This window comes from Gekko japonicus, unplaced genomic scaffold (assembly GCF_001447785.1).
Source record: "Gekko japonicus isolate JY-2015 unplaced genomic scaffold, Gekko_japonicus_V1.1 scaffold40, whole genome shotgun sequence".
NCBI lineage: Eukaryota > Metazoa > Chordata > Lepidosauria > Squamata > Gekkonidae > Gekko > Gekko japonicus.
This window is the reverse complement of record NW_015172554.1, coordinates 2,090,033-2,116,726: the sequence shown is the minus strand read 5'-3', so window position 1 is coordinate 2,116,726 and position 26,694 is coordinate 2,090,033. Positions and strand designations below refer to the sequence as shown.

Sequence of the window (26,694 nt, the reverse complement as noted above, 5' to 3'; positions counted from 1 at the left end):
CTCCTCCTCATCATCATCATCTCATCTGATACATGATATGATATGATAATTTGATTTCTGGGTGATGTACAACAGAGGCACAAAGACATAAAACGAATATACAAAACATTAAGAATTCAAAAGAATGAAAGTGGAATCATAGGCTAGAGTGGGTGACGTGGTATTGCCTGGCCCTTGCGTAAGATTCAAAGATTCAAATTTAACTGTTGCCACTTGATGGCCTTGGGCTAGTCCTTCATGGCTTCTGTCCACTTACTTTACTGTGGGGGTGGTGACAAACAGTGACCTGCGTCACAGGGCTGTTGTAAGAATAATGAGTGAAATGCTGAAAGCTCTGTATAAATGTTTAATTATGAGAATAAATGGTATTACTGAGTCTGGACAGCCTTCCCTCATTTTGCCTCAACTCCATTTCAGCTGTATCTGACTGTTTCCAAGACAAATTCTCTTTCCTTGGGTCAGCATGTTTTTGGCAAGACTGTGTTTACCTTTCTTTCTTGTTTTTTAAAAAGGGTACAAGTCTGGTTGAATTCTACAACCTGCATCTTTTATGCCATCTGGGTAAATTTGCATAATTTACATTTTTTACATTTTACATGATCTACATTTTTTTTGTATATAAAATTAGCAATTCTAGGTTTGATTAAGTTTTCTGAGATTTCAGCTAATGTACTTCTAAACTTACCTTAGCAGCCATAATTTGCTTTTTTTTTTTTAAAGCTGACATTAAGGAGTCTAATTGTGTATTTTTGACATCATTCTTTGTTTCTCTCCGTGCAAAATCTCGGTGTATGTAAAGGTGTATTTATGTTGGAAGCTCTGGTCATTAGCCATGGCAGCTAAATGGAACCTCTGTGTTCAGAGGCAGTATATCTTTGAATACCGGAGCTGTTGCCCTGCTTCTGGACTTCCAGGAAGCACCTGGATGGCTACTAGGGGGGGAAAGAGGGTTGGACGAGATGGTCATTTTGGTGTGATTCAGCAGGGCTGGTTGTGAACAGATGAAGCTTCCTTAGAGTGACTCACAGTCTGTGGGCCCATCTTAGCTCCGTGTTGCCTGGCTGCAGAGCCCCTGTGTCTCAAGCAGGGAAAGAGCTCTGGCAGCAGAGATGATGATAACTGGAGGTGCCGGGGACTGCGTTGGCATGCAGAGCATGTGCTCCGTCACTGAGCCACAGGGCTCCTCCTGTGCATTTGCAAAATGTTGTGATCTCCCAGTGTAGCTGAAGTCTAACATATTAAGTTGCAAGCACATAGAGGCAATTGCAGGCATATGTGACGGGGGAGGACGATTGGCTGATGCTTCCAGAAGGGGTGGTTTTTTGGCTCCCCTCCAGAGAACGCAAAGCTTTTCCGCCTCGTCCATCAGCCACAGGTGGCTGCAAGAAGGAGCAGAGAGTCTCCTGCAGAGAGAGGGACGGGCATCAGACTTCCGTGTGTGTGTGTAAGCCGGCTGCTAGATTTTCTTCCATGCTGCTTCTAGTTGCGCGGCTGTTGCGATCGTCCTTGTCGAAGGCTGAGAGCCATGCTGATGTTACGGAGATGGCCTCTGGATCTGCGAAGGATTTTTTCCTGACTGAGAAAGAGCAGGGAGAGATTATTCTTCATTCAACAAGGTGAATCTTTTTGGAACAGACTCCCCTGTGTGTGCAAACATGGACGGAGTCTCCCTGTGTAGGGCAAAGACAGTGGGATTTCCTCCCCTGGGGTTGATTTGAAACGGGTTTTGTCTGGAGAACAATGCCAACACTCAGCGCAAACATGCTTGTGCCCAAGATGACGGTGAGACGTTATTCCCGGAGAGATGACCTCGCTCAAAAGCTGATGAGGTTAGTGTCTGCTCGGGAGACATGATGGCTGGCTCTGGTGAGCAGATAGCCTGACTCTTTTGTCCTCCTCTCCCCAGTAGTTTTGCACTGAGATGATGTAGCATTTAAAGACAAGAGTTTGCAGGTTGCTTTGTTGGTCCATTGAGAGGGAAAAACACTATCCTAAAGCAGCCATACTTAGAGAGGCAGTGTAGTCGTTAGGGTGTCAGACTCGGAGCTGGGTTCAGATCCTCGCATTATCTTTTGAAGAGAGGAAGTATTGGGGTTTTTACCCCAATTTTCTCTACCTGAAGGAGTCTTGAAGCAGCTTACAATCGCTTTCCCTTCTTCTCCCCACAACAGACGCCCTGTGAGGCAGGTGGGGCTGAGAGAGTTCTGAGAGAACTGTGACTGACCCAAGGTCACCCAGCTGGCTGCATGTGGAGGAGTGGGGAATTGAACCCGCTTTTCCAGGTTAGAGTCCACTGCCCTTAACAACTACACCACGCTGACTCTTTTGTGCTCTCTGGGTGACCTGACCTGCTTCACACAGTTGTTGTGAGATAAAATGGGGGATGGAGGAAGGACAGGATAAAAATGTACTAGACAAGATAGATAACGCCACGCTCATAATAGGCCAAGTTGGAACATCAGAAAGTAGAGAGCAAGCTTTTGCTTCTTGTCAAAACTTCAGGGAGGATTTTTAGTGCAAAGTGTGTGTGTGGGGGGGGGGCAGTGAGGGGCATAACAGCAAGTCCAAATTTGCTGTGTGGTGCAGTGAGTAGAGAATGTGTTGGAGAGGCTTGCTAGGGAGGCTCAATGAAGGGAGGACGTGGCTCAGAGCTTCTGTGTGGCATGCAGGGAGTCCCCAGTTCCAATCCCTGGCATCTCCAACTAAGGGATCAGGCAGCGAGGGAGGTGAGAGACCTTTACCAGAGACCCTGGAGCACTGCTGCCAGTCAGAGTAGACAATCCTGACCTTCGTAGACTGAGGGGTCTGACTTGGTAGAAGGCAGCTTCCTGTGTTTAAGGAGGACTGCATTATTGAAAGAGAAGTCACTGCAAGGGCTTCAGAGGCTGTGAGTGGCATCTTTGGCAGAAGTTGGGAAGGTCCTTTCCCTTCCAGCATGGCCTGTTCACTACTAGCGGGGACCCAGACCCATGAGAATCTAGGAAGAGACTGGATGTCAGGGTAGACAACACTGAGTCGGAGGGACCAGTGGTTCCTATATTCCCAAGTCTTGATAAAGCCCAAATCCAGAATGTCTGTGTGGTTTGCCTCCATGGTGGGGGTTTGCCTCTATCCAAGGTAATCCCTCTGGACATAGAAGGGCTGCCTGTTGCTGCTCTGCATGAGTCACTGTTTGATATACAAGCAGTATAACTTGGAATGTTAGTTTTTTTTGGGGGGGTGGATTCCACTTCTCTGGCCTTGCTTATCTGGGGTCATCTGCCAGTGCTTCTCCTGTTTCCTGCAGTAGACAAATGGTCTACATCTGTATGAGACAAGTCAATATGTTCATAAGCCATTGGTGTGATCCAGGAGGGCTGTTCTGATGCATTCCAGGGGTGGGGATGTGCCACAACATAGTGAAGGATTCCTCTAACTTTAATTCACAAAGTTTCCCCTATCTTCTGACAGCTGAGGCAACAGTTACAGGGTTTGGAATCTTGGTGCAGGAAAAAAAAACCACGAGTAGAGCATGAGAGAGGATTTCAGTTCTGTATATGATTATTATTAGAAGAAGAGGAGGAGGAGGAGGAGGAGGAGGAGGAGGAGATTGGATTTATACCCTGCCCTTCACTTGGAGTCTCAGAGCGGCTTACAAACTCCTTTCCCTCCCTCTCCCCACAACAGACACCCTGTGAGGTGGGTGGGGCTGAGAGAACTCTGACACAAACTGCTCTTTTTCAAGGACAGCTGTGCCAGAGCTTGTGATTGACCCAAGGTCAAATCAGCAGGTGCAAGTGGAGGAGTGGGGAATCAAACCCGGTTCTCCCAGATTAGAGTCCGCACACTTAACCACGACACCAAACTGGCTCTCTGAAGGCAATTTTTACTGAAATTACTGAAGGCAATTTTTAAAAGTTTAGATTATTTTGATTCATCTAATAATTTTTCTGTTTTATTTTTTTAAAATTTGTGAAGCATTATTTGTCCAGTTTATCCCCCACACAGTGAAATCCGGGCATCTTGTAGAATAAACACACACAAAATACGGTTTAATCAGATATGCAACATGATACTCCAGTGCCCTGGGCTGATCCTGGCTCTGCCGGTGTGTCTTACTCAGGGCCACAGGCTGCGATCAAGGAGTGAAGAACAAAAGGCCACCAGGAGCCCTTGGGCTCCTACCACTAGCTTAAATACCTGTAAGAAAGGAGGGAACTACATGCTCAACCCAGGTCTCACTCAGCTGGCCGAGATGTTCACCAGCTTCTGCCCCTGCTTCTCTGCCAGGTTTGACCTCCCAAAGCAGCTCCTGTCAAGGTGCCCGCCCCCGCTGTCATGCTTGCAAAGGAAGGGGGGGAGGTAGAAGGAGGCGGATGAGCTGCTTCCCCACAGGGGCAGGAAAACCTGCCACGGCGGAAACAGCAAGAAGTGGTGTGGGAGTGGTCTGGGGTGGCATTGAAATGTCCAGCCCTGTGCTGCTGGTGGTGCCCCCCACCCCACCCATCTTCCTCACCTGTCACATCTGTGCAAAAAACAAACATGGTAAACAATGTGCCAGCCTCCTACCCCAGCTTGGCAAACCCCACTTTCTCAGCTGAGTCATTGGGAAAGCTATAGCATGGTTCAGCTGGGGGGATAAAAGAAGCCCTTTAGAGGGCCCAAAAGGAGGGGGAAAGTGGAGCTTAGCTCTCCTCCTTCCTTGTACTGCCTCTGGGTGGAGCATCCACATGGATGCTGCACTGGCAGCCACCCTTCGGTTCTTGTGTGGAACCAGATCACAGGTTCATAGGTAGTCAGGATGAGCATGAAGTTTTGGGGATGCTCCTGTTTAAACTGGGGGCTTCCTGTGTTCAATACAGGGGGAAATCCCTCTATGGAAGCAAAGGAGGTGTCAGCACTTATTGTGGCCAGCCTCATCCATCTTTGCTCAAGTTCTTCCTGAAAGCATGGGCCCCCTGCTCTCCAACTTATCTTGGACCTCTGGAAGAAGCCAGAGTGTCATCCCCTCTCACTTAAGCAGTTCTTTCAGGTGAGGAAGGGGATTATGAGGTGGTACTTAACACCAACTAGGCATCACCATATAAACTCAATCTCCTTTTTATGTTGGAAATCTTGTGGCAACAGAGGTTCCTTTATCCACTGTTGGTGGTCACTTAAATATGTACTGGCATGAAATCATTTATGAAATCAAACTGGCAAAATGCAGAGATTCCTAAGATTGGACAAAACTTACCTAAGGGACTGCCTTTCCCCACATGTTCCTCGGAGAGCACTGCGTTCAGGGACACAAAGTCAGTTGGCCCTCCAAGGCCCCAAGGATGCCAGGCTGGCTACAACCAGGGCCAGGGCCTCCTCGGTGGCAGCTCCATACTAGTGGAATGAGCTCCCAGAAGAGACCAGGGCCCTGCAGAACCTTTTACAGTTCCTCAGGGCCTGCAAGGCAGAACTCTTCCACCAGACTTTTGACGAAGGAGACTCACCGAGGAGTGTCCCTGTGCTCTGGCTTAACCATCCTTAATCTCCAGCCTGTACCCGCTGCACAGTAAGTTGAGTGAGCTGAGCTGGCATGAATACCACTGGAACATACCGTCATCTAAGCTGTATTATAAATAACTTGCTCTCATTTTTATCAGAACATGTTCCAACGTTTTAGGAGTATTTTAATGTTTGTTATTTTATATTCATATGCCTTTGATAGAGTTTCATATAAAATACAATTAAAACCTATGTAAGCCACCCTGAGCCCACCTCGGTGGGGAGTGCGGAGTGTAAACCGAATTAATCAATTAAATAAATAAATAACGATATCGCTAATAGCTGCAAAAAGTTTAATAGCACTTACGTGGAAGAATAAAAATGTACCGACAGTAGATCAATGGTAAAACAAGGTATGGGAATTTTCTGTGATGGACAAAATTTCAGATTCAATCACTAGAGTTGACAAATCGGTCTATCTAGTTTGATGAACAAATGTTTCCCCTTACTGGATTCAGCGGCACAGGAAATAGAAAACAGTTATCATTTCCCCAACAAATAGTATCACATTTTCATGTCTTTTTTTAAAGCTTCTAATATTTTTCTTTCACATTTACATTTTACATTTCATTGTGTTCATGATCTTGCTCTAGTTGTATTAGATTTGGTTGTATTATTGTTGAGTTCATCGTTTGTTGAAATATTCTTTGTTTACATAATGTTAATAAAATTAATTTAAAAATGTAGAAGGTGAGGAAGGGGAAATAAAACCATGAATTACTCAAGTGTCCAATTGAAAGCATCATAAGAACATAAGAAAAGCCATGTTGGCTCAGGCCTGAAGGCGCATCCAGTCCAACACTCTGTCACACAGTGGCCAAAAATACCAGGTGCTGTCAGGAGGTCCACCAGCGGGGCTAGAACTCCACAAGCACTCCCACTGTTGCCCCCCCATGCACCAAAGATACAGAGCATAACTAACCCAGACAGAGTGTTCCATCTACACCTTGCATAGCCACCAATGGACCTCTGCTCCATAGGTTTATCCTATGTGGGCATCTGACACTTCTCCAAAAATGAGCAAGGAATGCCCATCGACTCGCACTTATCTTGCCCACTTTCAAGTTTTCCAGTGAAATGTTGCAGACATGGCTTCTTTCGTTTCATTCCCTTGTGACCCCCAATGGTTCCAGTTTCCCCCCTCTATGCCCATTTGTAAATAGATCAGCTAGAGCTTCTGCATTGCATGCTGAAGGTCCCAGGTTCAATTCTCAGCATCTCCCGTTGAAAGTATCAGGTAGTGGATGAGTAAGATGGTTGCCTGAGACCTTGGAGAGTTGCTTTGAGTCAGAGTAGACATGATTGATCTTGATGGGCCCAGGGTCTGATTCAGGTGCTTCATTCGTTCTGGTGCTTTATGTACCTGAAGGTGGGTTCTAAACAATGGCAGCTTCTGTCGCAATAAATCAGTTAAATCCTTTATGGTGGCCACAGGACCTCATTTTCCACTTGGGTGTGGGGGGGAAATGAGAGCCATGGTTAATAAATGAATGAATTGTCTTTGGAAGATCTTTGTATAAAAGTCAAAGTGAGAACTGGTTGTAAGCAAGGGTAGGATTCAGGGATTTGGATGAAGCATTGATTAGCACAGAGATGGGACCTGCAAGTTTGTTTACAGAAGGAGCCCATTGGATCTTGCCCAAGGGGGGATAGAATTAAACAACTGGCACAGAGAGGAGCAATCCCAAGAGGCAAGACGCTGGAGTCAGAAGTGCTGAGGACCATCTTCCTTCGGGCTTCTCAGTGCACCACTCAGCAGAAATGCTGGGTGCCCTTTTCTTTACAACCAGCTTGGGAAAGACAATTTTTGAAAGATTTATTGACCTTTTCTGGCACTTGGCAAGCTACCTTAGAAGGTGTCTTGAGCAACTAAAATTGCATCCTTAAAGCAATTCACCAGAGCCTGGCAGCCCAACATACCTCCCTTCTCCCGGTGAAAACTTGGCTGCTGTTCAAAGTCAAGAGGGATTCCATTCTGCACCTGTTATTATTAGGATCCCACTGTTCTGTGTGCTGTGCTGCTTCAGAATCATTTTTTGGGGTGTGTGCTCTAGTTCAGCGGTAGAGCACATGTTTAGGAAGCAGAAGGTCCTAGGTTCCATCCCAGGCATCTCCAGTTAAGGGATCTTCAGGGTCTGGGAATGACCTTTCACTGTTTGAGAAGGCTGATGAGTTGGCACCACTCACCTCACTGGACCAATGACCTGACTTGGCAAAAGGCAGCTTCATAGGTTCACTCACATCATAACATATGGTTGCCCGTCACAGTTAGGTAGCCTCTGGGTTAACGTCTATGCCTCCATCCATTCAGGATAGACTGAAAATTCAGGCATTTCTACTAAAATGTTTAGTTACTTTGCTGAACATACAGTATGTTTTTAGTGTCTTGACTGTGACATCATTGAATATACATTCTGTATGTTAAGCCTTGTGGTCAAGCCCAGTTCCTGTAATATGGGCCAACTTCATACTAATACCTTTTTGCATCAGGAGCCAGTTCAGTTTCATTCGGAGTAGAAAGAGTCTGGTTGTTAGCATGCATAGCCCATGTTCCAGTGTAATATGCTGAGAAATATGTCTGCGTAGCCCATGTTCCAGAGTAATATGCTGAGAAATATGTCTGCAGCTGAGTTGCTTGCTCTGTTATTGATTCAAGGGTAGATGTAGTCCAAGTCTATACACGTTTAGTTAAAAGTAAATCCTATTGCCTTATTTTTTTATCTAATGGTTTCTCACAGAGTAGCATGTTTGCAACTATTTTTGGATATCTTGTGCTTGAGGGTGAAAAGATGAGTGAGAAAGAGAGCAGCGTTTGGTGCAATTTTTGCTTTGTCTTTGGTCCCTTGAGCCTGGCAGCCTTTTGCAATTTTGGTGTCCCCTTTAGAGAATCCTCCCTCTCCCCTGTCTCCCTTACTGAAGAAACTTTTAATGCATTTCAGTGATTATGATTATAGTCCACAAAGATTGGCTATCCCTCATTCGTGACAGCCAGTGGGGTTAATGTGAGAGGTCTGGGTTCAAATCCAGATTCCGCCATGAGGCTGGGGGGGGGGGAGAATGTGACTGCCTCTCTCAGCCTCACAGCCCTGTCAGGAGGGTAGAAATGAGGGAGGGAGTTTGTATGTGTTGCCCTGAGTTCTTTGAAAGAAGCAGGAGATTAAAGATTTGATGCATGAAGAATATAAATCCATCATGCTCACTGTTTAGTACCAGGATGGTGGGTACAAAAGTGGGACCCATGATGAGCTGAGCAGGGTTACCAACCTCCAGGTGGGGCCTGGAGACCTCCCAGAATTGTAACTGATCTCCAGTCTACAGAGATCAGTTCTCCTGGAGAAAATGGCTGCTTTGGAGGGTGGAATTTATGGCATTAAACCCTGTTTGAGGGTCTTACCTGCCTCAAATGCCACCTTCCCCAAGATCCACCCCCAAATCTCCAGGAATTTCCAAACCCAGAGTTGGAAAACCTCGCATGGATTGCTGGTCCTGGTCTGGTTTGATTTGCTGGCTCTGACCCTGGGCTCTCCAGTTGTGGCTCCTTTGGATTTCCCTGAACTGGAATCCTGACTTGATGGCTCTTTGCCTTTGCTGGAGTATTAAAAAACAAACTACTTCTGACTTGATTTGCTTCTCTCTTCTTCCCCCACCTTCGTTTTGCTGATCTAGGTGTTCCTTTTTTGGGGGAGGGAGGGGAGATATTGAACACTTCCCCACCGCAAAACCAGCAGTGTTGTTTCTTCCCTCCACACTCCCTCTCGCTTACTGCAAGGTGGGTCAGTCTGAGCCCTGTCTTACCCTCGGCTCCCCCCCCCGCGCACAAGCTCAGTTGCACAGGCACAGGCACGCGCACACCCCATCACCCACACGCACACGTGTACTGCCCAATTACTCTCCCTCTGCAAGCGCTCATTCACCTGCCAGTCTGGAGGGACTGGGTGCTCCGTCAGAGAAGCCGCGTCTGTCCCCCGCGCGGCGCCAAGGGGGCCGGTGAGTTCTCTTGCCCCAAAGAGGGGAGGAGAGATTGAATGATAGGAAATGGGGGAGGACTGGGGAGGTCCTAATCTTGGGACATCTCTCTCGCTCTCTCTCTTTCACACACGCACGCACTAGGCTTTGCCCCGCCGGAGACGAATCCTAAACTGGAGAGTGGGTGGCGGCAGTGCCCTCCTGCAGAGGAGGCGCCCGAGCGGCTGGGAGTGGATGGTCTCCTCCGCAGAGGGTTCCGTCCGGCCGGCAGGGCAAGGGAAGAGGGGGCAAATCTTCAGCCTGGCTCCATCCACCCATCTCCTAAACCCCTCTCTCCCTCGCAGGCTCAAGTCGTCTCCGGGCGGCTGCGGAGGAGGGGGAGGCAGCGGCGGCGGCGGCAGCAAGAGCGGGGTCATCCTGGACATCTCCTCCCTGACGATGAACGAGCTGGACACGGAGGTGCTCCCCTTGCCTCCTCGCTACCGCTTCCGGGACTTGCTCTTGGGGGATCAGAGCTTCCAGAACGACGACAGGTAAGTGAGCGTGTGGAGCAGCAGCAGGACGGACCAAGGGCGCGAGGGGAACCCCGGGCGAGGAAGGTGCAAGTGCGTAAGGAGCGCGAGTCTCTAGTGCGAAATCAGCCGGTGAAACGGAGGCTTCGGTTTGGAGGTTGCTGTGTCCCAAGGCTAGGAAACGGCATCTTGCCGAAGGCTCCTGGGGCGCTCTCCAGGGTGCTGATCTGTACCTCTTCTGTGCGCCAGGCGCTCCTGCCCCATCTCCCTTCACTGTGTGCCGAGCGCCTCCTGATGTGGCTGCTTCATTTCTGTATGATGCTCTCCATGGTGCTGATCCTTGTCGAGAGCTCTCCAGTAACCCGTTCCTGTTTTCCGCCGCAGCTCTAATTGTGCTGGTTTGTGGTTTGCTCTCTTACCTGCTTCGTTGTATTACGCTCTCCATGGTGCTGGCCCTTTCCTTCTGCCTGTGAACAAGGCATTCTCTTAAGTCCTTCTCTTAACCTGTGCGTGCCAGAGACTTCTCTCCTTGTGCCATTTTGCCTTGGAGGGTTTTGCGCACACGGTGCTTAAGGCACATTTTCAGATTCCCTCTCATGGCGATGTTGTATGTGGGAAACATTTTTATTTGTGCATGGGGAAGAAGAAGAAGACGGGGAGGCTATTTAAAATCCAGAACACCTGCCTGCTGATGTGCTGCGATACAGATTACTGGGGGGGGGGATCTGATTTTAAGCTTCACATGTGAAAAACGTTCACTTCGCTTTGGAGTGCCTCGGCTCTATCCCACAAGGGTGCAGAGCTCTCTCCAGAAGTTATTCCGTTTCTGGTGTGGGATGCCTCTCTCTTTCCAGATGCTGATTTCATTTATGCCATTGTACATGGATTGCTGTTTGTTTTGTGGGTATTGCTGGTCTTGGCGCCGCCGTTTTCAGGGAAGGAGGCAAAAGCCTGAAAGGGAACAGTGGCTTGAGCAAACGAGTGCGTTTCATAAATCAAGCTTGACCAGGCTTGGTGGAGGAATTTCCTGACAGCTTCCTCCTCTCCTTCTGATGACTCCCAGCAGTGGTAGCTGCTAGCTTGGAGGAGAAGTCTCCTAGCAAGACTTGGGTTCAGATGCTACCCTTTCCCCTGTTCTTCTTTTGAGCTGGCTGCATTCCCTCCCTTTCACGTGTTTCTCCATCACTCTTTTCCCATTCCTCTTCAGGTTGTTCTTCAAAGATCTTCCCCTCTTTCCATTCCTGAGCACTGTGTGCTCCCCAAGACTCAGTCTGAGTAGTTTTTGGCACTAGAGCCTACAGAAACCCAGATAGTATTTCTTGTATGTCCCATGGTTCTGGATGTGTTCACATCTCCCTACTCCGGTTTCTGCCCCTTTACCAGCTGTATCCTGGAAGGCTTCTGGTGGTGCGAGGGGGGGGGAGTAATTCAGCTGCCCCATGGTTGCAATTTGTAGTTATTGAGTGTGGTTGAGCATAAAGATGAATCAATTGGACAGCAGAGATTACCAAATGATGGTTTTGGGAGATGTGGGTGGTTGCTGGACTCCTGTGACTTCACATGGGGGGATTTGGAAATTTATGTGCCTTTGAAATTTCCCTTGTGGCTTGGGTTTTATGATGGTTCTATATTTATTTAAGATACAAAGACCTGACTTAATTTCTGCTGGTTAGAGTCGCTCTCTGATGAGCAACCGTAAATAAACCTTTTTGAAAAGGTTGCATGTGAAGTGATAAACACTCAATATATTGTATTCAAAAATTGCTTTGGGGGGTATATTTCTGTTGCCTTTCTTTCTGCCCCCCCACCTTAATTGACAATGATTTATTAAGGTGCCGGGTGAAATTGTAGCAAAGAAAAAATCTGTGAGTGTACAGTTGCTTAGCTGCAAATGAGTTCTAGAAAGAAGTCAGTTAAAGCAAACAGTAATATCTAGGCAATTGCTCTCCGGTGTAATGTGTGCATGTCATAATCATTACACTCACCGTAATCTATTGCCAAAGGGGGTGTTCTCCAGTTTCTCTCCACACACATGAACACACACGATACACATGTTCCAAGGAATGGTTCTGTGTGAAGCAGCTCACTTCACAGGGTATGGGAACTGGGCCTGCGCCTAATCCCCTTCCAAGGGGCGAGGGAAGAAACTGCTGGGAAGGTGTGGTAGGCTTCACCTCTTTATCATCCCCCCCTTACAAAATACCAGCTGCATCGAGTGTGTCTGTGTATATGTTTTTTTATTTCACCTTTCTTCCGAGGAGCTCCAAGTGACATACATGGCTATTCCTTCCTCTGTTTTATCCTCATAACAACCCTGTGGGAGAGGTTAAATTGAGATTACCTGGTGTGCTTCATCATTTGAATGGGGATTTGAACTCACTTCTTCTCACTTGTAATCCATACTGGCTGTGGTGGTCTTCTGGGGGAAGAAATGGGTAGGGAATAGTTATGCGTGTGTCCCTGCCCACTGCTCCTTCCCTACAAATTGTTTCAGTTTTACAGGGGGGTTAGGTGAAGGCCCAATTCCCAAACCCAATTCTTTTGCTGTTTGTCTAGGTTTGGCCCTGGTTTTGAACTGGAATTAACCCTGACAAGAGTGTCTTAGTGGTGTATTGGTAGTGCGCCTACTATAGAAGTTCAGCATGCTGGTCATACTGAGGAGCCCCTAGTTACGTAGGGGAGCAGGTCCCTCCTTTGCTTTCATGGTGGGAATTCTGATCCATGTGTAAATGAAATATCATTACATAAAATGCGGCCACCTTTCAGATGACTCTCAGCTCTCTCCCGTCCCATCTCTGCCTAAATATAAATGCACCTAGCTATCTTGCTGTCCTTCTGCTATGATCTGGGGGGGGGGTATCATCCCTTTGGAATGGCTGGAGAGAGATTCCAAGCCATTAAGGACCATGGAGCTCCTTTCGCCTGAGCCCTTGATTGACCCATCAGGTTCACCATCATAATGACAGGCTCAGTCACATTTGTCAAGACTGCCGGCTCCATGACCTTATTACTTGGCCACAGAAGGGAAACAGTGATGCTAAATGACATGGAGAAAGGAGGAGGGGAGTAGGACTCCCAAACCAACATTGCTTGCAAGAGGGTTTTCCCCTTATTTACCCTGCTCAATGCCTGGGAGAGTCTTTGACTAAATGCTGGCATTTTTATGTCTGACTTTAAATGAATCCCACTCCACCAACAACTTGCAGCATTGAGGCTGGTATTTTCAGAGTACGGAGTACGCAGGATTGAGGGGTTGCTGGCTAAGGCTTTACAGCTGTGGCTGATCAGGCTAAATACAATGGTTCTAAATATCTAATTTCTTTCTTTCTTTTTTGAAAAGCCAATCTAGAAAACAATCAGCTTTTCTTTCTTGCATGTTCCTGCCATGAGTATGTGTGTGTTTAATTCTGAAGTGAAGCGATGGCAGCCCCAAAGGGCTGTGATGTGATTGGTGCTTTGGAGGCAGAATGCGGTGATTAGAATTTTTGGTGTTGGCGGCTGTACAGTGGCAAGAGCTTGGGTGGGGGCATTTCTGACATTAATGCTGATATGATGTGCTTCTACAGGTTTTTTTAGTGGGGGGGAGGCATGGTGAGGTTTAGTTTCTGCTGGCACATCTTCAAACCCAAAGCCCTGTTTGGAGCAGGGGCCAATTTGACGTAGTGGTTAAGTGTGCGGACTGTAATCTGGGAGAACCGGGTTTGATTCCCCACTCCTTCACTTGCCTTGCCCCTGGCTGGATGACCCTGGGCAAGTCGTAGTTCTGATAAGAGCTGTCCTTGAAAAAGAGCAGTTTCTGTCAAGAGCTCTCTCAGACCCACCTACCTCACAGCGTGTCTGTTGTGGGGAGGGAAAGGGAAAGGAGTTTGTAAGCTGCTCTGAGACTCCTTTGGGTAGTAAAGGGTGGGGTATGAATCCAATCTCCTCCTCCTCCTCCTCCTCCTCCTCTTCCTCTTCTTCTTGGGATAGTTGGGCTCAGACCAGGAAGACCTGGAGTTTTATTTATTTATTTACTTCATGTATGCCCTACCTTTCTACCTGCGGGGACCCACAGTGGCTTACATCATTCTCCTCTTCTCCATTTTGTTCTCACAACCACCCTGTGAGGTAGTCTAGGTTGAGAGTGTGTGGCCTTGCCCAAAGGTAACCCAGAGAGTTGCTGTGGCAGAATAGGAATTTGAACCTGGGACTCCTGCATTCTAGCCTGGCGCTGTAACCACTGTACCACACTGCCAAAGTATGGAATCATAAGAGGATAAAAAAGAGCCCTGCTGAATCTGTCCAAAGGTTCACGTGGTCTGGCATTCTCTTTCTCACAGCAGCTGATCAGGTGCACCCAGACAACCAGCAAGCAGGGCAGAGAGGCCAAAACCTCTGTTGCCAACTCTCAGAAACTGTAGCAGAATGAACACCATGCAGGATTTCTTCAAAATGTATGTTAGAGCTTTTGAATCAAACTCTGCAGTTGTTCCACACAAAATGCAATCAAGAACCACATTGCCGATTTGAAATTGACTAGGCAGCTGTTACACGCGGGATGAAGCCTTGTTGAACTGTTATGTGTATTTACTGAAGGCTTTGGTTCCATTTGAGTGGTACTGATGAAGATCAAGGAAACTCATTGACACTCTGAAATAGTGTGTTGGCTGCCTGGAGTCTTTCTGAAACCTTGTGATAAGGACTTTTCACACTGAAGTGTTACATGTATTGATTGTTGATCATATATCATATGCTGCTATTCCAAACAATTGTATTTTCTGTGGACTGACTGCAGAACTGGATTCAAAAGTTCTAATATATATTTTGAAGAAATCTTGCACGGTGTTCATTTTGCTACATTATTACATTTTACCGTGGTCCCTTTATGTATTGTTTGACTCTCAGAAACTGGCAATTAGAGGCATACTGCTCCTGAACCTAGCAGTTCGAAAGCAAGAAATTGCAAGTAGATAAATAGGTACCACTTCGGTGGGAAGGTAACAGCCTTCCGTGCGCCTTGGTGTTTAGTCATGCCGGGCACATGACTACAGAAACAACTTCGGACAGCGCTGGCTCTTCGGCTTTGAAACGGAGATGAGCACCGCAACCCTAGAGTCAGATTCGACTGGCTTTCGAGCAAGGGAACCTTTACCTTTACCTTTAATGATTATTTAAACATATTTTGCCCCCTGCCCCCTTGGCCCCTTTGGCTCCCATTGAAGCTGAGGGCTGAGGATTGGTTTATCCTCCTTGAATTCATGTAGCCTCCTAAAAAGCCATTTAAGCCAGTGACCACCACATCTTTTGTTAGTGAGTTCCAGAAAACATGTGCTGCGTGAAGAATCCCTCCTTGTTCATGATGTCTACAGAGATGGCACTAGACAACTTCACTTTTCTCCGCCTAACCTACTTCGCAGGATTCCTGGAAGCTTACAGAGAAATTCAAACTCAATAATGTCCAAAGTGCACTATTTGTGCTTCTGTTTACGCTCTCTGCAGCTAGGTTGGGGGCTGTGCTGCAGTGTTTAGCTCCTTTTGCATGAGCAAGTGCTGGAGAGAACTGTACTGTCTTTGTGACTTTTGTCATATTTGCAACTGTATTAACAGAACATATCGACAGCAAAGACATTCCTGCAGCAGATAGCATGTCCACTAAGCCGGCTCAAGAAGTCTATCCCTAAGGAAATGTGATACCCATGAGATGCTTAAGCCAGCTCACAGCAGGAGTTTGTCTCTGGATTCAAACTGACTCAGAACTGTTGTGTTGCCACTCCCCTGCCAGCTGGAAGAGGTGGCCTTCTCACAATCTGCTGGCAACTGCATTCCAAAAGCTGGAGAGACATCCCCAGTTATTAGGTAAACACCTCTTAGAGAGCATCTCCCGTCACTAGCTCCCATTCCTGAAGTACCAAGTACTACTTTCACAAGCAGCTACTTTCACAAGCGGCAGTTTCCCCCTGCTTTGACACCCCCTCCCTCAGATACATAACTAGGATTCCACACAGCCTCTGGACTTGAACATCAGCAGGCCACTCCTCCCTACTGAATTGCAGACAGTGAGAAATCCTGTGGGGCAGGGGAGAGCAACTAATTTTTTCCACCCACCCCAGCTTGTCCCCCTTTACAATGTTGTGCACGCACACAAACACACAATTGTCACGGGCAACTTTTTATTTCCTTTGATGCTCGGCTAGAATAATTTGCTAGGATGATTCCTACTTGGAAATTATGTCAATGCAGAGCTCAGTCCTGCTCAGATTTTGGCTGATTCAGAGTCATTTCAATGCCGGTGCAATTTGGACTCACTGGGTGAATCTGCATTTGCATTTTTAAATCAGTTTCGTGCTGCTGTGACACTGTCTTTCTCTATGCTTGTTTGAATGTTGTTTGGAGAAGATTCTTTTAAAGCAGTGCAGAGGTGCAATGACAGTGGAGCTGCCCCGAAAGGACGATAAACATATATGGCCATGCAAAAGTATTGAAGATGGAGTCAAAAGGCTGGAACACTGGTGGGAAAGACAAATGCAGATTCCACCACTGTTGTATATGCGAGAGTGATGCGGGACTGCGGAATACCAGTTTTACTTTGGTGAGGGCACAAGAGCGATGATTAAAGCTTCTCTTCCCAAGCTGCCACTGATGCTTCCTGATCAAAAGCATCTGGTAAGAAAGCATGTTCGTCAGCCTGTGTTGCGGGGCTTAGGCTGTGGGGCTAGGCCAGGGGACCTGGGTTCAAATGCTGGCTGTGACTATGATGCTCCCCCAGTGACTTTTTAAAAGGCCTAGCCTACCTCCCAGGGTGATTGTGATGATTAAAAAAGAGGAAGGAAGAACATTTAAAGCCATTCTGGGCTCTTTAGAGGCAGTGTGGTTCCAGTTTAATTAAACTAAAATGTACCCTAGGTATCAAAAGTCTGAGGAATAGTGCTAGGCTATCTTTGATTCCCCCCCCTCCCCTTTAGAGCCCTAGAAAGGCAGACTGTAATAAATAAATAATATAATTTTTAAGCATTCTATCCTTCTGATGATTTTAATTGTCTCTTTATGTAGTTACTCCTGACCCTTGAGCTGAGATAGGGCAGGAATTGGTTTTGGATACCAAGTTATGCATCTGGAGAATCTTCTTATGGAGCAGATTAAGATGGGTAGCCAATGTTAGTTTGTCTGTAGCAGCAGAAAAGAGCAAGAGTCCAGGAGCACCCTAAAGACTAACTAAATATGTGGCAGGGTAGGAGCTTTCATGAGTCACTGACTCATGAAAGCTCGTAAAGGTAAAGGTTCCCTTGCTCGAAAGCCAGTCAAATCCAACTCTAGGGTTGCGGTGCTCATCTCCGTGTCAAAGCCCATAGGGTGCAGATCCTCCCAGTTATTATTGGATGCAAAATGAGGATACAGCTATATGCATGATTTGTGTAATTTACTCCAATCAAAGTATTTGATTGTTTTTGGCACAGCAAGGGAAGAGTGTAGTCGAAAGTCTACAGCAGCTTGGCCAGAGCATTTTGTTGAGCCAGTAAATTATATCACTTCATTTACTCTATGGGAACCCAGTGCGGCTGTAAACACACTAGGGATACGTCCAAATTTTGTCACTGCAAATGGCCAGGTCTTGTTTCCAGAGTGCAACTGATGCATTTGGAATTGGTCTGTGTTTAATTTCTGGATTTTGTGTAGACTACTGTGCATGTAGCATTCAGTTCCTTACTGGGGTCTTCTTTGCCCCATTTCCATTACTGATGTGCACAAGCTCATTTTTTAAAAAAGACTTTTTAATTCTATTTAATGAGAAATTTAGAATCAATATGGGGGTGGAAAGTACTGTCAAGCCACAGTTGACCTATGGTGACCCTGTAGGATTTTCAAGGCAAGAAATATTCAAAGGTGGTTTACCATTGCCTGCCTCTGTGTCTCAACCCTGGTATTCCTTGGAGGTCTCCCGTCCAAATACTAGCTAGGGCCAACCCTGCTTAGCTTCTAAGATGTGATGAGATCATTCTAGCCTGGGCTATCCAGGTCAGGGCACAATCACTACACAGCATATTTTGTCGAAGGCTTTCACAGCCAGAGTTCATTAGTTGTTGTAGATTTTCCGGGCTGTATGGCTGTGGTCTTGGCATTGTAGTACCTGCTGGCGAAACGTCAGGTACTACAATACCAAGACCACGGCCATACAGCCCGGAAAACCAACAACAACTAATAATACACATATTGTTTACAACATTACATAAACCATACCATATTTATTTGTACAGTAATAATATCACCAAAATCTAATTTTCTGTTTTCCTTTTAACGGTCCATCTTCTGAAACTGTGCACACACAAACTGAGAAAAGATGGGAGACGTGTAGTCATGACATAGTTACATGTAAGCTGGCATGTTTCCCCCAGTGCTCAGGAGAACCTGTGCTCAAGCACTGTTTTTTAAAAAGAATAAGAACCTTGGTGGGATGGATCGTATACATGAACACATCAAGATTGCTCTTCTGCAGTGGTTTATCAGTGTGCATCAGTAGTATGGGCTGGGCTGGGGACAAAAATGAAGGAATTAAAGCTGTTGCAAATGGCACCGACTTCAATGCAAGAATTAATTTGGGAGATTCTCCTAGTTAAGCTGAAATGTGACACAGAGAAATTCTGGAACAACGAAGGAGCAGAATAAGAAAGATTTCTTCCTCTTTCCAACCCATTGATCGTGGAGATGATTTCCAATGTCTTGAGTTAAATAACTGCTCCATTGTGCCAGGAAATCAGGCCTTGAAAAACACATGGGTTGGTTTGAGAAGGGCATCTGATGAAATGTGTTTTCCTGAATAACCTGTCAAGAATCTCTCTTAATAGCAGAAAAGAAGGGAACATCTGCAGAAGGATTGGGAGCAACTTTTGTCTAAAGGTTTTAGTATCCCTCCCCCCACCTCTTTTTTTTTGTTTAAATGAGGGTTCTGCTGACATTGCATAACCAAAGCCCTGGGGAATCTTAACCAAAAAAAGCAAGCTCCTTTTTATATCCTCATCCCCACTGCTTTTTCTAGGTTAAACAGAGCTGTGGTGTGTGTGTGTCTGTGCCTTCTGAATTTGCTCATACCATTTATGCTCTATGCCACAAACAATGGAATAAGTGGAAGCTGAACTGAATTTGGACCGTTTCGCAGATACCTCAGTTTGAGGCAAGGGTGGTCAGGGAGCAATCTTCACAAATCTGCCTTGCATAGTAAAGAGGAAAGTGCCTCTGAGCATATGCAGAGTATGTATTCCTCACAGTAAACAGCCACCAGCCCCACTCTCAGATTAGTAAGTAGGGCATTTAGATAGAAAGGAGTAATTGCGACATGGTCTGAGCCCCAATACTTACCATTTTAGCATTGCTCATGGATGGCAGGAAGAAGAGACTGGGATATCTAGTGAGCCCTAAAAATTTGTTTCCTCTGACCACTGGGAGCCCCTGGGTAGCCCTGTCTGACTTTTTTACTTCAAGGATTCCAGCCTGTTCTAAAAAAATAAGGTATGTAACTCTGTTTTGTTTAAAATGAAGTTTATCTCTAGAATCATAGAATCATACAATTGGAAGGGATCCCCAGGGTCATCTAGTCCAAACCCCTGCACAATGCAGGAAATTCACAAATACTTCCCCCCACACCCCCCAGCAAACCCTGTTCCATGCCCAGAAGATGACAAAAAACTTTCAGGATCCCCGGCCAAACCGTCCTGGAGAAAAATTGCTTCCTGGCCTCAAAGTGGCGATCAGCACTTCCCAGGGCATGTAAGAAAGGGCCACAAGAACTAAACACTGAGGCAACCCTTCCTGCCCTCCCTCTCATGATCTGCCCAAGTTCCCAGAATCAGCAGTGGTGTCAGATGACCATCTAGCCTCCATTTAAAAACCTCCAAAGAAGGAGAGCCTACCACCTCCCGAGGAAGCCTGTTCCACTGAGAAACTGCTCTGTCAGGAAGTTCTTCCTAATGTTTAGCTGAAAACTCTTGATTTAATTTCAACCCACTGATTCTAGTCCAACCTTCTGGGGCAACAGAAAACAACTCCACACCATCTTCTCTATGACAGCCCTTCAAGTACTTGAAGATGGTTATCATATCACCTCTCAGACGTCTCCTCTCCAGGCTAAACATACCAAGCTCCTTCAGCCTTTCCTCATAGAAGACAACTTGGGAGTTACAGTATTCAAGTCTGCATGCCAAATCGATGGATGCCCTTAGCATCGACAGAAATGTTTATTGTATTAAAAGGAACCTTGTTCTGAAATGAGGGGCAGTCTAGCAGTTGCTAACCAAGAGTGCCATTCACATTTGAGGAGAAGGCCATGGCTCAGTGGTAGGTTTTGTCAGCAGAAGACTGCAGGGTCAATCTCTGGCATCTCCAGCAAAGGTCTCAGGTGTTAGGGCAGTTGGCTCTCTGCCTGAGACCCTGGAGAACTGCTGTCATTCGTAGCTGCTAATATGGAACCAAATGGATTGATGCTCTGAGCTGGAATAAACAGCTTCCAGTGTTACTTTCTAGGCCCATAACCCTCTCTTCAATTAGATTATCAGGCTGATTTGATAACTAGGCAGCTGTGCTCTTCTGGATGAGTAATACTTGATTTTGTTACAGGAGGGGGGGGGGAAATGGAAGCTTTTTTTTTTTTTTAATCCCGAATATAAGCAACCACTTAGCTGTGGCCTCTGTAATTTTACCCTCTCCAGCATGGTAAAGAGATGGGAATGCGTTTTGGACCTCCCAAGGGGCTAAGGAGCCTGACCTTTTGATTTCCATCCATATTGGACTCCAGGATTTCTGCTCACTGCACACACTTAACATAATAGGCAAGCCATTTTCCAAGTTGGAGCTGAAGGTCATTTTGCCAAATAGCCTCCCCAAGGAGATGTGAGCAGCGGGCCAGCAGCCCACACAGAAACACGGCTGAATTTCATCATAGCGAGGTTTTGTGTCTTATAGGGGCAATCTTGCGGCCACCGGCAGGGTAGTCGTAGAAAAGATCTAAAGGGATACCTGGCAGGAAACACACAGAGCGCTTGCTGGTCAATGAAGTAATATTTTGTGCTGCTTGCTGGTAAGACCCAAAGTACCAGTGATTTAGGAAGGGCCGACTTCAGTCCTTTTTTCAGGAGAGCAGTAGACCACCCACCCGTTCTGCATTAAACAGACAAAGCAAGAGTGTGTGCAGAGGATCTCTCGATAAGTCTGTCACTTGTATATTTTTAAAAATGAAATCTGCGCGTGTGTATTCCAAAGAGAAAATCGGCCTTTGGATTTAGATGGCGCGTGAATATGTTGCAGCAGGTGCATTGGAAGAGCCATTCCCTTTTGTGTGTGTGACGGAGAGAAGAGGGAATACCTCCTCTTGCCTCGGAAGAGGCACGCCCCCTGGTACGCGGGAGCAGAGGCAATGCCTCTCTTGAGATAGCTCCCACAGTTTTTGTAATCAAGTTAACTGGTGTTTTATAAGAATAAATCTGCTGCCTGATTACTCAGAAGCAGAGCTCCATCCTGTTCAGAGGCTTTTAATTTAGTCCGTTTGATCAACTGAATGTTACAGCCTTTATTCTTAAAGCACAGTGGGAGGCTGTGTGTTCCTGAGTGTGTATTTCAGAAGATAAGTGCCTTTCTGGTCTAAGGGCCACCTAGTCTAACCTCCTAGAAACTGGTCAGTTGTCTCCCATTCATGAAAGCTGTGCCTGAAAGTAAGGCTGCCCATGGAAGGGGGGGGGAGGATTATTTATACCCCACTCTGCACTTGGAGTCTCAGAGTGGCTTACAATCTTCTTTCCTTCCTCCCCCCACAAAAGACACCTGTGAGGTAGGTGGGGCGGAGAGAGCTCTGAGAGAACTGCTTTTGAGAGAACAGCTCTGAGAGAACTGTGATTGACCCAAGGTCACCCAGCTGGCTCCATGTGAAGGAGTGAAGAATCAAACTCAGTTTCCAGATTAGAGTCCACTGCTTTTAATCACTACATTGGACTGGCTCTGGATTACAGGCTGCATGGAGCCAAAGAGGAAACAAAATCTAGAAACAGAAGTAATGTCATAGCTTTCAATTAGAACCAGTCAAAATATCATGAAACAGTGTGCAAGCTTCCAAATTCTCCAGAATTCTTTATCAGGTTGCATGACCCAGACTAGCTGGATCTTGTCGGATCTGGGAAGCTAGGCAGGGTTGACCCTGGCTAGTATTTGGATTGGAGAGCTTCAAGGAAAACCGGGGGCGTGACGTGGAGGGAGGCAATGGCAAACCACCTCTGAATGTCTCTTGCCTTCAAAACCCTACGGAGTCTCCATAAGTCAGCTGTGAATTGATGACCCTTCCCCACCACCATGTTAAATACAAAAGGAGTAGGGGGAGGAAAATCTGTTTCAAGGCATGATGGAAAGGCCTCCACTGTAGACCTATGGTTTTTTTGCTGACTTGAAACTCTGTTGGGGGAAATTCACATGTCCAGTGGGATACATGTGGGCAGGGCCGTAGCCAGGATTTTGTCATTCAGGGGGGCCTTTAAATAAGTCGGGGGGCACTGATGTCATGAAATAAAAAATAAAATAAAAATAATTTTTTAAAAACTCACTTTTGCAGCATTTGCAGTCTGCTTGCCTACGTGGGGAAACAAGCGCCACTTGGGGAAGAGTCCTCCAGGTGGCCCAGGGAATGGGGGTAGCCTGGGGGCTGCATGGAAGTCAGGGGTCTTGGCAGGAAGTCAGGGGGCCAGGCCCCCAAATGCCCCACTGTGGCTACGGGCCTGCATGAGGGTTTCTCCAATGCACCCCCTGCATCTGTTTCAAGATGGGAAAGCGGTTTGTGCCACTTTTCCACCTGTTTTACAGTCCCAGTCTGAATCAGGCATCATGAGTGTGGGAATGACAGAGAATGCCCATCTGGCAGGGTGAGGATCCCATACCCAACCTGTGTATTGTGTAATGTATGAATAATGAAACACAGGATGTGTTACGGATTCAGTTCGGTTACATGATGCAGAATGTCTCCGTAGGACTCCTTGTTTTCTCTTGACAAATGATTGCTGAAGGTTATGAGCCAGCTCTACTGAGAACCATTTCTGTGTGAAGTGAGATGGAAGTTCTGCTTGTGGAGTTAGATTTGGGGTCGGCATGTTCATCTTCAGGCATGTGTGAACTGCCCCAAGTGCATAAGCAGGCTGATTCTGTGTTCACTCCAGAAGTAAATGGCATATAGAGGTCTGTAGGACTCAGAGGTTGTTACTTAGAAAGACTTGTATGAAATGAACTACTTGAACTGCTTTGGAATTTATTTGCAGCAGTGAAGATATTAATAGTAACTGAATGACATGAACAGTGAAGTCCTGGTATTAAAAGGAATGGATTGCCGAGACTTGGAAAGTTACCAAAATGCCTAAATTGAACTGAGTATGTACATCTGAGAGAGAATATGAAAGAGACCAGAGACTTTTCAAAGGCAATGAGCACACCTTTTTATTGATGTTATGACTTCCAGGCACAACTGAAGCACCAGGATGTAATTTTCTATAACACAGTGAGATCCCCCCCCCCCCCGGGGATGTAGGGGTAGCCTTGAGCAATGTAGCCACATAATGTTCTTAGGTAGAGAACTACCACCACCTTAAACACTTGATATGCAAGTAAAAGCATTGAGGGAGTTGTCTCTTGTCTCATCCCAGGCCACATCCAACTTGTGCATCTCTCCTGTGCATCCATTTTCTAACATGGGTCTCTCACTGAAACAGTAGTGCCCTCCTGTAACCCATCTGGGTAGCTCCCATGCCTTTCTCTACATGTGTATTGATGCAGCTTCCCCAGGAGGCATGGGCTGGGGTCCAGTAAGGAAGGTCACAGGCAAGGTTGCAGAGAGTAATCAAAGTCCAGTCTAGGGTCAAGGAGTTCCAGGCAGCAAGTCCAGTCCAAAGTCAGGGGTTCCAGAAAAGCCAGTTGTCAGGTCCAGTCCAAGGTTCAAGGTTGCGGAGGTCCAGTAGCAGCAAGGTTGGTGGCTTAGTAGTAAAGTGTACTTGATGCATCCACAAGCTGTTGCTTCTCCTGGCTGAATTTATAGAGAAGTCTTAATGAGCTAAACTCCCAGCCAGTTCCTTGGCAGTCATCCTGAAACTAATCAGTCATCTCTTCAATTGACAGCTGACAATGGGCCATGAGTCTCACACTTCTTCTCCTTTCTTGCAACTCTAAGTGTCTCTGACAGTGTCAGCGCTGCAAGGGTATGGGTGAGCTAGGTGGGCTCGGAGTGGCTGCTGAAGACTTGTTTACTGCTTCAGAGCTACAAGGTGTTGGCTTGGTTTCAGCTGTAGGCTGTGACTCCTGATCAGCCGTTAACTGGCTGTTCAGTTACCGACTCAGGGCTAGCAGGTAGCTCTTTGTCTGAGAAATCTGAGCCATCACTCTGCACAGACTGACTTATGACACCATGCCTGTTTTGGTCTCCACCCAAGGGCTACTGCTTTGTCAGTCACAGCTTGGGATGTCCATTGCTGGTGCTCATCAAAGCTGGACTCTCTTCTCACTGAATCCTCTTCTCACTTGATTCTGCCCCCCCCCCCGCTCTTTTGCACCACCTTGCTGCCTTCTTCCTAGATGGCAGGCCTCCTTTTGATCCTCCTATGCTTTGGGGGTGTCTGGGTATCAGCACTAGCCATGTTGCATGTAGGGATTACTTCAATTTTCCCTGTGACCCCAACATTAAAAAAGAACTCTTTAACAACTCAAATATTCTATCACATCTTTTGATCTGTGCACAGAAGCTCAGAAGGGGTGTGCAAACAGCGTGTGCCAAATTGGCGTTGCAAAAAAAAAATTAAAACCATATTAACAAATAAAACAGAAACCAAGCAGTTCAATTTCATGATAATCAACCTTTGATTCAGTTCTTTTCATGCCATGTCTTGTTTCCCCCTGCTTGCTTTTGATGGCAAAATGTCTGCCTTTTAAATGTCTGGCATCAATAAACCGGCATTGTAATTATAAATACTGTTTAAATTGCATATAAAAAAATGGTACAATGTGTATACACAAAACAAACCAATCCACTGAACTAGATATAAAATAAAAGACTTTACTTGAAAAAACAAACCAATCCATTGAAGTAGCAGCAAAAACAGAGGATGTAAAACCGCTGACAAAAGAATTAAATGAATATTAAAAAGAAACCAAATTGCTGATCCCTGGCTTCTGTGTCTGGCACATTCCCAGACCTCTTTCTCATATGTTTGTCTCTGTTCTTGTTCTAAGGGGCTCTGGATGACATATGTGGTTCTCCTCTCCACTTTATCCTCTCAACAACCCTGCGAGGTAGGTGTGGCTGCAAGAGCGTGCCTGGCACAAGGCCACCCAGGAAACTCCGTGGGTGAGGAAGGGTTTGAACCCTGGTTTCCTCTGTAGGACACTACATTGCTCTGCCTTTCAACCAGCATGTAGCTACACAGGCAGCGTTTTCTCAAACTCCCCCCCCCTTCCCCCAGAGAATGCTGCTGTGTGGCATGGCTGATTGATGCAGCTCTCCCTGGGGATTTCTTCTGCGTTCCAACACTGTGCTCTTTTTGCCATTAAACCTTCTCCAAGTTGGACGGCGGTGACAAGTGGCAATTGTGTAGCTTCATCTCTGAGTAAATATAGAACCCATTAATGCCCTTTAGAAAAGGCCCAGGTTGCTTTCTTTCAGAAACGAGTCATGAGTCACTTCCCAGTCTTCATGCTGCATACGGAATACAGAGCTGCCTCCTCTGGTGTGCATTTTTCTTCCCACGTTTCCAACTTGTTGAAGATCACGTGCCGGTTCTCACCCCAGTTAGGTATGATGGGGGGGAAACGGGGCTGTGGGGCTGGGAAGGGAGAAACCTTTCTAATGAGGGGGGGGGAGAGAGGGGGAAAATATTTTTGTAGATTTTTCAAAAAACCCTCATCTGTGGGTAATCGTTGTTTACTTTGTGGATCGGAAAGGTTTCTGCCAGTAATTACCAACTCAGTGGGCTCCGGAGAAAATGCTGTTTTTGTTTTAGAAGAAGTGGGTCCATTTTCGAGGAGCGCTTTCTTCCCATTTTGTGTGGGAACCAGCAAGGTTCCCCCACCTCCCCTTCTCAAGCATAACAATGGGAGCCTGCCTGAGATGAGGTGGGAAGAGAACTATTGATGAAATGGATGGGTTTTGAATGGCACAAACGGTTGCTCATATAATTTGTATTAATTTTGGAGAGCCAAGGTACCATTTTGCTCGGTTGGAGTCGCATTCTGCTGGCTTTGGTGGAGCGGTGGGTTCCGTGTATGCGGAGAGCCACGCAATGTGGTTCTGAGCAGAGGTGCCGGGAAACAGGCTCTTTGGGGATAGCGTCTGTTGCAGGAGCCCCAGCGGTGGTGGGGAATAGTCCCCTGAGTGTTGGTGCATTTCGAATTAGCTTGATTGCCTTTTCATAACAAGAGCCTTGCTGGATCAGTCCAAAGATCCATCTAATCCAGCCTCCTACTGATTCAACAGGGTTCTTCTTGTGCTTCAGTGTGGCGTGGTGCTTTAAATGTTGGGTTAGGAGGGTTTGGATCCTAACTCTACAAGGGAAGCTTACTTGGTTGACTTTGAGCCAGACACACACTCTCCGTCTAGCCTACCTCACAGGACAGTTATTTTTGGTGATAAAACAGAGGAAGAAGAAGAAGAAGAAGAAGAAGAAGAAGAAGAAGAAGAAGAAGAAGAGGAGGAGGAGGAGGAGGAGGAGGAGGAGGA

General features: G+C 46.5%; 1 protein-coding gene across 3 annotated transcripts in view; it reads left to right on the top strand.

Annotated features, from left to right (window-relative positions):
- Window positions 1-9,859: 9,859 nt before the first annotated feature.
- KCNT1 (potassium channel, sodium activated subfamily T, member 1) overlaps window positions 9,860-26,694 on the top strand; it is a 239,894-nt gene continuing 223,059 nt past the window's right edge. For all 3 annotated transcript variants that reach the window (XM_015421156.1, XM_015421155.1, XM_015421158.1), the window contains exon 1: window positions 9,860-10,016. In XM_015421156.1, coding sequence (XP_015276642.1) covers window positions 9,922-10,016 — 95 coding nt within the window. In that variant the 5' untranslated portion in view covers window positions 9,860-9,921. The remainder of the gene's footprint in view (window positions 10,017-26,694) is intronic.